Below are 11,710 nucleotides of genomic sequence, written 5' to 3'. Positions count from 1 at the left end.
TGCTGTACAGTTTCATAGTATGGGAGAAATGGGCTAAAATATTGGTAGAGCCTATTGCAGACAGCCTTGAACTAAAGGCTTTAACCTTAATAGTCACTTTTGGAGATCCAACAACAGTTTTAGAGATGAGGGTGTGAATTGGTTTGTTGAAGTGAGGAGGCCACAAAATAGGAAAATCAATTAGGTTATTGCAATTATACAGATGACAATTGATAAAGGCCTCAATTAGAATGATGGCAGTGACATGAGAAAATGCTCTGCATCACTGGCCATCAGGGAAATACAAATCAAAACCACAATGAGATACCACCTCACACCAGTGAGAATGGGGAACATTAACAAGGCAGGAAACCACAAATGTTGGAGAGGATGCGGAGATAAGGGAACCCTCTTACACTGTTGGTGGGAATGTGAACTGGTACAGCCACTCTGGAAAACTGTGTGGAGGTTCCTCAAAGAGTTAAAAATACACCTGCCCTACGACCCAGCTACTGCACTGCTGGGGATTTACCCCAAAGATTCAGATGCAATGAAACGCCAGGACACCTGCACCCCGATGTTTCTATCAGCAATGTCCACAATAGCCAAACTGTATAAAGGAGCCTCGGTGTCCATCGAAAGATGAATGGATAAAGAAGATGTGGTTTACGTAAGTATACAATGGAATATTACTCAGCCACTAGAAACGACAAATACCCACCATTGGCTTCAACGTGGATGGAACTGGAGGGTATTATGCTGAGTGAAGTAAGTCAATCAGAGAAAGACAAACATTATATGTTCTCATTCATTTGGGGAATATAAATAATAGTGAAAGGGAATATAAGGGAAGGGAGAAGAAATGAGTGGGAAATATCAGGAAGGGAGACAGAACATAAAGACTCCTAACTCTGGGAAATGAACTAGGGGTGGTGGAAGGGGAGGAGGGCGGGGGGTGGGGGTGAATGGGTGACGGGCACTAAGGGGATGAGCACTGGGTGTTATTCTGTATGTTGGTAAATTGAACACCAATAAAAATTAATTTATTAAAAAAAATAGAATGATGGCAGTGTTAAAATCAGACTTTGAGACTGAAAACCCAGGGTTTGGCAACTAAAAGGGAGCAAATGGGTTTGGAAGGGGTAGAAAAGGGGTGAGGGCGAAAGGATTTCAAAATATCTCCAAAACTAAGGTTTGTCTGAGACAAGGTTCTCAACCTGGACACTACTGACATTTTGGATCAGATACTTCAGTTATGGCTGGCTGTCCTGTGCATTATAGACTGTCAGCAGCATCTCTTTCCTCTACCTATTGGATGCCAGCACCCCCACCCCAATTGTGACAACCAAGTTTCCAGACGCTGTCAAATGTCCCTCAGGCAGCAAAAATCATTAGCTGAGAACTATTGGTCTAGGTAATGGTTGTGCCATGAATCAAGGAGGCACCACAAGTGACCATAATCTCAAACTTGAAGGGGCTGCACATTTTTGCTACAAGATGTGGCAAATCTGTGAAGAGCAGCTGGGTCCTTTTCACAAATGTTCACTTCAGCCTTACACAGATCACTCATATCTAGGAGTTGTATGTTCCCCACCCATAACTAGGTACACAGTTCTCAAATGACAAGCCATTTCATCAATCAAAAAGTTTCTTACAGGCAAACTTAAAAAAAAAAAACAACTTTAAAGGACCTTCTACGTTCTCTCTATATTTGATATACCTATCTTTGGTCATCTATATTATGCCTATAGTTTAATCTGAAAATTTGAGTATTGTAACTATATAATCTGGTTAGTAACCTTTTAAATCTATTTTTTCATTGTATTTTTATATTATGGTCTGCACTTTAAGTTTTCATTTTCTCATTAGTTTTGCTTCTGATTTACAGTATTAATATTTCCCAAATGATTTATACTTCTATACCATGATTATATTTGTCAGCTATGGATGTTTTTTACACATTTATAATATTTTGACATCAGTTGAATGTTAGTGATGAAATATAACCTATTTTTAAAAATTTAGGCCTTGTTCAAGAAATTCAGTCAAAACGTATTATACACTGAGTGATACAGAAAATTTGATTTCATACTTTCATTCTATAATATAAACAATTTGGACATTATTATCTAAATTTCTGTTCTTTATGAACTATTTAGAAAAATTAACAAATAATTAAAATCCATGGACTCTATCAGAGAAGAAAGAATGAGGGACCTCAAAAATCTACAGGCTTCTCAGCCCACTCTAAGGCTGTCTGAAAGGCCTAATATTATAGTAGTAGAGAAGCCAAGAAAGAGTTAATATCTTACTATAGAAAACTATCCTTTACTACAAATGTGTATGAGCCCCATCACATATTGTGCCCTTTGTAGGAAATATAGACACTACTGTTTTTAATATGTAACTCAATATCTCTTAAGTCCAGTCCAGGTAATAACTTTCCAAGCCAAAATTAAGTGACCTAACTAACTCTGCCTAGACACAACACAAATGTTAGTCCCAATACTTCGTCCTTATTTCATTTTCCCCTTAATCAGAGAGAGGTCTAGACATCCTCCATTACATTTAAGCTCCAAGTATTTACTCTTCACAAATCTAATCAGGCTTTGCCTATAATGGGCCTTTAAGAAATGTTTTGAATGAAAGTTGTTACTTCATTCCAAAAAACAATGTTCAAGGTCCCCATATCTGAAAATATATCTTCCTTCCTATTCCCTAATTGAGATTAAAAGATTAGGTGAATGAATGTATACATTCTATAAAACTAAATTTACCACAGTAAACGGTTTTCTTTTTTTAAAGACACTGCTCTGCAATATTAGAGTACCTGCTCAGTTGACAGCAAATAAGACAAAAGTTCCCTTGTAACAAAATTCAAATGTTTAATTTTTTTTTCAAAACTTAACTATATTAATGAAAATAAATTATATTTAGACCACCTTCAATATTTGTACATCATCTTTATACAACTATAACAGTGCTTTTAAAAGATATTATATAAAGGACATTAATTTCACAATTAAAACAGGTTTTAAAAATGGGGGAAACATTAAAGAACATTAAATTCATTTGAAATATCTCATAATGCTGAGAGGTATGCTGTTTTTATCAAATGAACTGTATTTGTATTCAAAATAACAGGGCTTTCAGCTAAATATAATTATTTCTTGTCCATTTCAGTGATTTCCTGGATCCAAAACAAAATCTGTGTATTTATTTCTTTGAAAACATCATTTGTTGACCGTCCTTTCACTGCCATGGAATGATTTGCCTTCTCAATCCAGTGGATTTTATTGGGAGCTTGCATTTTCTGTGCCACTTTCTCCAACAAGTTCTAAAGGAAAAAAAGAAGAGGATGCTAGACCAGTGCTCTTTTAGGGTTTAATAAAGATCCTCTCTCTCCCCTGCACCTCCTTTACCGGCATCCATTCACTAAATATTGATTAAATACCTACTCTACAGATAACTTTCAAGGCAATGGAACATTAAAAGAAATGTCCACAGAAAAGGCAGTCTACATCTCAAATACAGCAATACCACAGAATAAATCAAGCATTCATTTCTGAGAATATGTAGTAACGTGCACAAGTTACTTTTTCTCAAGTCAATTTTATAACAAATAGAAGAATCTGCTTGAATTTTGAAATGATAAACCAAATGTACAGTCTAATATAAATCCTAAGTTTCAGATTTAATCTTTCATTCCCAAATAAGAGTCAATGCATTTAGCAACTCTTTCCACAGAGATTAATTCTGTCAGTATGCTTATATTTTTCAATTCTCCATAGTAATAGGTAACTAAGTCACAAAACTAACATTAGTCCAATCAGTTCCTTTTAAAGAGACTGAAAGTTGCAGGTAATATCTTGTTCTCAAGATACTTTCATTCACTTTCTCACACAAACATCAAGTTATAATTCACCTTTTCACACATTTCATCTGCTGAGCCTGACACAAACAACACAGGATCTTTTATACGATACAGATCTTCATCCCTAAGTTTATGTTGCTGCTTTGGATGGTGCAGTGGGTAAGAAATACAAATGAGACCTCGAACAAAATCATCAGCATCATCTGGCTCAATATGGCACATTACAGAAGCAGCTGCTCTTGAGCCCATTGAGCGACCTAAAATCAATTAAAATTAAGTTCAGTTTGAAATACAAACATTCATATACGTAAGTGGTGATAATATGGCATATTAGATTTCATTTACTGTTCATCCATCGTGATTGTATCACTTAACTCCAAAAGATGACAATTAACAAATTGTAATACCCATAATGGACATCTATGAAGAGTTAATAATTGATCCTAAGTTAAAAAAAAAATTTTTTTTCCTGAAGAATACTTGAGGTAAAGACAATTTTTGTGAAGAATCATGAGAGACAGTGGCTCAGGGATATAAATAAAAGGAGTGAACTTTGGGTTGCAATACATATTTATAAGGCTGAAATTTGCTTTAAATATATAAAGTACCTTGATGTTACACAAGAAAGTGACTTACCAAAACAAAACAAAGAAAATCCTTAAATTAGCTTCCTGTCATCAATTAATTTTAATTCTTGATTACCTGTTCCTATATCAGTATGAATAGATTTAAAAGCAAGTATTCAACTCACCGCCAAGGAAAACACCTGCCAGTTTGTACTCTCCTGAGGTCTTTAGGTAATTCTAGAAAAACCAACCAAAAACTTATCAGTTCCTTTCCTATAAAATATTTCACTGGAAAACCAACATATATTTCTCATCATTACTGAAATGTATGAAACTCTTTGCAAAGACAACCATAAAATCTTAAGGGATTCTTCTTGAAAGAGGTAACCAGTTCTTTGCTCTTCTGGTCATGTTGTCACTATCAGATCATAGCTGGGTAAATACAGGTGAATAAATGAGAAAAAAAAATCACTTTACCTGTCTAAAAAAATTAAAAGTACTAAAATATTTTTAAAGAATTATATTAAAAAAAAAAAGCCAGTAAAAGCTTCCAACTAATACAGAATTTAAGAGTACTAAAATCTAATTTAAAGTCCTGAAAAACTTAGCAAGTTTGAAATAATCTGGATTTTAAAAATTTCAAATTTGTTATCCTAGGATTTTAGTTTCAAAACTGTGCTGTATTTGTACATTCAGAGTATAGTAGGCAAATATCCAGAACTATATTCTGAAGTTATGTAATTCTAGTAATAAAATTACATCATACGTAGCTTCCTTGACAGTACCATGGAGAACATTTATGATGTAAGCATTCATCTCCATGGAAACTGAGAGCAAAAAAAAAAAAAAAAAAAAAGAAATCTGACTACTATACAGCCTTAATATACTGTTGAGTTTCTAAGAATAGTCATTAAAAGCTTTTTAAAATAAACCAAATGACTGCTAATAGAATTTGCCTTAAATGTATTAAGAATTTTAAAACAAAATTCTGTTATAAGTAAATATAAAGAAATTTTCTTACCAAAACTGATTTATATGCCTTAATTCTATGTACAATATTAAGGCCTTTACAGGTAAATCTCAGGCAAAAAAAACCATGAGATGCAAGATGGGATGCCAGTGACATCAAATGAGGAAGGTTCATATCTCCTGACGCTCCATGTGTAAGAATTATTCCATATGTTAAGCTCTTGTTAGGTACCAAACAAACAGCATCTAGTAATTTATTTCCAAAAGGTATTTTTAATTTAACCTGGAATTCAAGAGAATAAAGGGATCAAAAATTACTTCCTTGCCTATTCAGACAACTAAATAACAATATGTTTATTCTGTGAGACCCATGATACACATCGCCTCTAAATAAGAAGCAATATTACCGATAGCTAATATTTAAGTATTTATTGTGTGTCAGGCAGTATAAGTGCTTTATTTGTACTAACTTAGTTAACCTTCCTAATACTTCTATGAAACAAGTACTATTATTACCTCCATTTTATAGAGGAGAAAGCAGAGGCACAGCAAGTTAAGTAACATGCCCAAGGTTATAGAGCCACTAGCTAGGATTCAAACTCAAGGCAGTTTGCTCCAAAAGTCCTTCCTTCTAACCATTAATGCTATACTGTCTTTTACAGTACAAGTTGAAAATAAGAAAATTACTCTGGAGCCACATGACTTTAAAAAAGAAAAGAAAGAAAAAAAGAAAAAGAAATAAAGAACGAACCCTGAAGATTCAGAACATATGAAAATATGTATTACCTCCGTATGACTCATTTTCACTGTTGAATAACAAACTTAAAGTGCATTACATCTGAGAAGCAAAGGACATCTCCCTGAAAAGAAGATTCTGTTGTGAAAGATGGGTTGGCAGACATGGATATGACATAAGAACTATGAGTGAACACATTCAGTAGCTGAAATAAACATATTTAGAACTACTTCTCTAAGAACTAGTGCCTTTATAGGTGCATTATTTCATTACTTTCAAGCTTCCTAAAGCCACAGGCACTCAGAATTGGTTACAGGGCCAGGTGTGGGGATGGCAGATGTTACATTAAGAAAAGCCAATGTGATACCTTGACATGGAAACCTTAAGAAAATTCATATCAAAGTAAAATGTTGTATCTTGGCATATACGGATATCTTTTTTTCTAAGCATCTTTATTCTCAAACAACTATCTTCAATTTAATTTCACAGTATCTTTCTATTAACTCATTTCTTTCATCATTATCTTTCCCAACTCCTCCTCCTCTGCTCTGCAACAGAAGTATATATCCACATCCTTTGTTAGGTGCCTTTGCAGAGCTTCTCAACTGGCAGAGTGTACATACATCTCCACCCTACTGATTTGGGGCTTGCCTATGTGATGACAATGGAATATATGTGAAAGTTGCAATGAGTCACTTTGAACTGAAACACGGCAAATTTCTAGAAGCCCCCTTCAACTCCCACCCTCAGCCATCAGAAAAGCATGTTCTAGGTATTTCTGCTTTTTCAGCCTGGGTCCCAGAAGGAAGATACACGTTGGAGATATGAACCCAAAACTGAAGTCTGAAGCCCCGCCTAATCTAGCCAAGATCTAAGCCACAACCAAGAAATGTTGGCCTGAAGAACCAAGGGCATGAAATGTAAGCCACTGAGATTTGGGGACTGTTATGCAGAATTCTTCCCTATTTAAAGAGACTTTTTATTGTTCAGGGTATTACCAACATCAGGATCTCCATTATTCATTTATTTTTTTCTTGCTAACATTTATCCATTCATTCATTGAATACATGACAATAAGAGGATTCAAAGTTCAAAAAGTACCAAAATTATATGGTGAAAAGCCTCCCTCATTCCACTTTTGCCTTGTTACTCAGATCCCTTCTCCAAAGTCAGCTAACATTACCTGCTTTTTTTATAGATCTTGCCAGATATCTTATATACAAATATACATATTCCTTTTTTTAATATACTTGTGTTTTTCTAAATCCTCCACCGCTTAAAATACATGCTATGTTTACTCTTTTCTTTATACAATGAGCTTCTTTCATTGTATTTTATGACTACAGAATATTCCAAGAGTTATACAAAATTTATTTCACCAACTATCATCTATTAATGAACACTGAGATTGTCTCTAATCTTTTACTAAAATATTGCAATGAATGACACATCCTTACATTTTCTCATGTGTGTAGACAAAGCTATATAACAAACTTGTGGGAGAGGAATTGCCTTACCTAAGGGTATAATTTGAAATTATATTTTTTAAGGAACATATTTTTGAATAGATAATATATGCATATGGCACAAAATTTCAAAAACAAAACAAAACAAAAATGTAAATAGTTATTAAGTCCTTTTCCTCCGGCTACCCAGTTCCTTCCCTTTCCCAGAAGCAACAACTGTGACCAACTTACTGTCTGTCCTTCTACACACATATGTGGATATGTGTGTGTGTGTGTGTGTGTGTGTGTGTAGAAAAATTCTTATTTGAGCTTGAGGGGAATCAGTCTGGCAAGAAAAATTCTGGGATCTTGAGTGGGAGAAGGACGACAAGGGACTCCAGCCTTCAGTGTCCCTTTTATAAATGTAGCCCCCATAATTAACTGTGCCTGGGTGCCCTGATTCAAAGACCCTGTTTTATGTTCTCAAGAGAATAGCCTCCTGCCTTCTAACGGGAGAAAGGCAGTCACCCAAAACTGTGAACTAGGAAAGGGGATGTAGGTATCTAATCGCTTCTTCAAAAGATTTCACTGAACTTAGGTTTACCTAAGCCCTCCACCTACACCCCCACACCATTTGCTTCATTGGCAGTTCCCAGGGTGGCCGGTGCTGCCACTTTCCGTGTGGTTTGTACAGGCCTGTTCCAGTTATTCCTGCTGCAGGTTCAGAATTAAGCTAGGGTTTGCTAAGTACATTTGCTTTCCAGACCCCAATATTTCGCTGCTATTGTTTCCTTTCCCATTCTCTCCATCATTTGGATTTATGTCTTTAAAAAGCCGAAAAACCCTTTTTTACTGTCATTTTAGTGAGATTCCAGGAGGGAGTAATATTAGATACACGTATTCAACCCACTCTCTTTGCCTAGAATGCTCTACTGCTCCTCAACAACTTGGGTTTTGTGTTTGTTTTCCAGAGAAACTCTAACCCCTTCCAGATTTCCCGATGAACAACCCGCGCTTCACAGCCGGCGCACGTCTTCTTCGCCTCTATGAACGGCAGGATGCCACCGCGACCTGGGCTCCACGGTCCAGGCTACAGCCTCCGGTTTGGGATTCGCACCGGGCAGGGTACAAGCGTGGCTCTGCGAACCCGGGAGCTGCAGAGTCGCCGTGACCAGGAGTCGGTAGTCTCGGTACTCAGCAGTGTCCCCACATCGCGGGCTTTCAAGCGGGAGCCGCGGGACTTCTCCTCAGGCTCCAGGCTCCACAAGCCATCGCATCTCGGGCCCCGGGGCCGAAACGCCACCGCCGGGAAACCGCCTGGGCATGCTCTACTGTATCTACGGTAGCAGTCCTGCACGTCGTGGGCACACAAAACCGTGAAGGGGTCAAGTCTTCCGGGCGAGGGGCGGGGTCGATACTCCGGCCGGGTCCACAACAGATGCCGAGCGAGCCCCCCCACAGGACTGTGGGGTTCCAGGGCACCTCAAACTGCCCTCGTTCGCTCCACTGGCGCGCGTGCGCGGCGCCCCGCGAGACCCCTCACGGCTCCCGGCGGTTCGGCTCCCCCCGCCCGCCCCTTCCCTCACCTCAGGCCTCCCCACCGGCCAGGCGGGCGAAACCCCGGCGGCCGGGCCCGCGGGCACCGAGCTTACACCGACCGCCTCCCGGAGGCGACACACAGCCCCCGAGGGGCGACGGCCGCGAGCCCGAAACGTCTAAGACGGGGTCGCCAGGCGCGCCGGCACCTTCCTCCGGAGGCCGCCCCCCACCTGGCGGCGCCAACCGCCACCGCCGCCGCACTTACCGGGGGAGAGGCGGCCGAGAGCGCCTAACCGTCCTGCCTCCCTTCACGGGACAAACTACCGCGCTCGAAGGGACCGCCTCGCCTCACCCGCCAGCCCTCTCCGCCTCGGCGCACGCGCGCGCAGGCTCCGCCCCTCGGGCGCGCGGGCCGGCGCGCGGGGCACGCTGGGAGCCGGAGTTTTCCAGCCCGTTCCTGGGGGGCGGGGCAGCAGGTGTCCGGCTGCGGTCCGGGGGCTCGGGAGCACCTCCAGGCGCTGCCTCGCTCCCGGCGTGTTTTCCAGCCCGTTCCTGGGCGGCGGCGCAGCTCCTTCCCCTTCCCAGCAGCGCCCTTCCGACGGAGGCGCAAGTCCGTGAGCAGGAGGTCAACGCTGATAAGTCTCTCGCGCCCACAGGCTGTCAATCCTGTTGACTGTGTCCAAGTATATACGAAATCCAACCCTCCTCGTGGTCTACAGACGGGTGGGAGCTCCCCCTTCAACTCGGCCTGGATTATTGAAATACTAAATGCTCTCGTATCCCACTTTTGCCTCCACGTGTTTGCTACTTGATCAGCACAGCAGCAAACTGCACCTGATTGAAGTGTAAACCCCTCCTCTCAAAGCCTCCCAGAGGCTTCCCGGATCTCTCACAAGGAAGCCAAAGCCCTTACAATGACCACCAAGGCTTTATATTTGGTTTTTGTTGTTGGTTTTGTTTCAATTTCGAGTTTTTACTTAAACTCCAATAAATAAGTAAATAAATAAACTCCAGTTCAATTTCGAGTTATTTAAACTCCAATAAATAAATAAACTCCAGTTAGTTAACATACCGTGTAATATTACTTTCAGGTGTAGAATTTAGTGATTCAGCTCTTAGGCTTACCATCCAGTGCTCCTCTCCAGTGCCCTCCTGAATACCTATCACTCATTTAAGCCAACCCCCCCCCCCCCCCAGCAAACCTCAGTTTGTTCTGTACAGTTAAGAATCTGTTTTATTAAAAAAAAATCTGTTTTATTGTTTACCTCTCTTTTTTTATCCCTATGTTTATTTGTATTGTTTCTTAAATCCCACATGAGTGAAATCATATGGTATTTGTCTTTGACTTATTTCACCTAGCATCATACACTCTAGCTCCATCCACACCACTGCAAACAGAATGAGTGATATTCCATTGTTGGCATCTACCACATCTTTATCCATTCATCAGCTGTTGGACATTTTGGCTCTTTCTGTAATTTGGCTAATATTGGTAATGCTGCTATAAACACTGGGGTGCAGGTATCCCTTCCAATCAGTATTTTTTTTTTTATTCTTTGGGCAAATACGTAGTAATGCAATTGTTGAATCTAGGGGAGTTCTATTTTTAACTTTCTGAGGAACCTCCATACTGTTTTCCACAGTGGCTGCACCAGTTTGCATTCCCACCAACAGTGGAAGAGGGTTCCCCTTTCTCTACATCCTGGCCAACATCTGTTGTTTCCTGAGTTGTTCATTTTAGCCATTCTGCAGGTGTGAGGTGGTATCTCATTGTAGTTTCGGTAGGTATTTCCGTGATGAGTGATGTTGACCATCTTTTTGTGTTTGTTAGCCATCTGTATGTCTTCTTTGGAAAAATGTCTATTCAGGTCTTCTGCCCATTTCTTAACAGGATGACTTGTTTTTGGGGTGTTGACTTTAATAAGTTCTTTATAGATTTTGGATTCTAATCCTTTATCAGGTATGTCATTGCAAATATCTTCTCTCATTCTGTAGGTTGCCTTTTAGTCTTGATGAAGTCCCAATAGTTCAGTTTTGCTTTTGTTTCCCTTCCTCTAGAGACCTATCAAATTAAGAAATTGGTATAGCTGATGTCAAAGAGGCTGCTACCTATGTTCTCCTCTAGGATTTTGGTGTTTTCCTATCTCACATTTAGGTCTTTCATCCGTTTTGTGTATGGTGTAAGAAAGTGGTCCAGTTTTATTCTTTTGCATGTTGCTGTCCACTTTCCCCAATACCATTTGTTGAAGAGACTTTTTTCCATTGGATATTCTTTCCTGCTTTGTCAAAGATTAGTTGGCCATATAGTTATGGGTCCATTTCTGGGTTTTCTGTTCTGTTCTCATGATCTGTCTTTTTTTGTGCCGGTACAATACTGTCTTGATCACTACAGCTTTGTGATATAGCTGGGAAACTCCTTCTCTCTCCTATTCTGATAGCCTTGTTAGATAGAGTATTCTTGGCTGCATATTTTTCTCCATTCAGCACATTGAATATAGCATGCCACTGCTTCTTGCCTATCAAGTTTCTGTGGTAAGATCTGCTGCTATTCTTATTTGTCTTCCTTTATAAGTTAGGGGCTTATTTTGTCTTGGTTCCTTTA

The 11,710-nt window shown here is 39.5% G+C and overlaps 1 protein-coding gene across 1 annotated transcript; it reads right to left on the bottom strand.

Annotated features, from left to right (window-relative positions):
* Positions 1–2,808: 2,808 nt before the first annotated feature.
* Positions 2,809–9,519, bottom strand: TEX30 (testis expressed 30). Its single transcript, XM_041731311.1, has 6 exons — positions 9,374–9,519; positions 6,175–6,248; positions 5,441–5,671; positions 4,605–4,656; positions 3,905–4,110; positions 2,809–3,316 (listed from the first exon to the last, which is right to left on the bottom strand). The coding sequence occupies exons 2-6, from the start codon at positions 6,187–6,189 to the stop codon at positions 3,143–3,145; spliced, it is 678 nt and encodes a 225-aa protein (XP_041587245.1). The 5' UTR covers positions 6,190–6,248; positions 9,374–9,519; the 3' UTR covers positions 2,809–3,142.
* Between the last annotated feature and the right edge of the window lie 2,191 nt (positions 9,520–11,710).

The sequence above is a fragment of the Vulpes lagopus genome, chromosome 16 (assembly GCF_018345385.1).
Source record: "Vulpes lagopus strain Blue_001 chromosome 16, ASM1834538v1, whole genome shotgun sequence".
NCBI classification, from domain to species: Eukaryota; Metazoa; Chordata; class Mammalia; order Carnivora; family Canidae; genus Vulpes; species Vulpes lagopus.
The sequence above is the reverse complement of the archived record's forward strand: the minus strand, read 5'-3'. Positions and strand labels throughout refer to the sequence as shown.

What these genes read in the sequence shown, in the direction of transcription:
- TEX30 (XM_041731311.1), bottom strand. An exon ending in GGCAGGTGTTTTCCTTGGCG is followed by an intron (nt 4,111 to 4,604) that starts GTGAGTTGAATA and finishes AATTGATTTTAG; the next exon opens with GTCGCTCAATGGGCTCAAGA. An exon ending in CAGATGAAATGTGTGAAAAG is followed by an intron (nt 3,317 to 3,904) that starts GTGAATTATAAC and finishes TTTTTCCTTTAG; the next exon opens with AACTTGTTGGAGAAAGTGGC.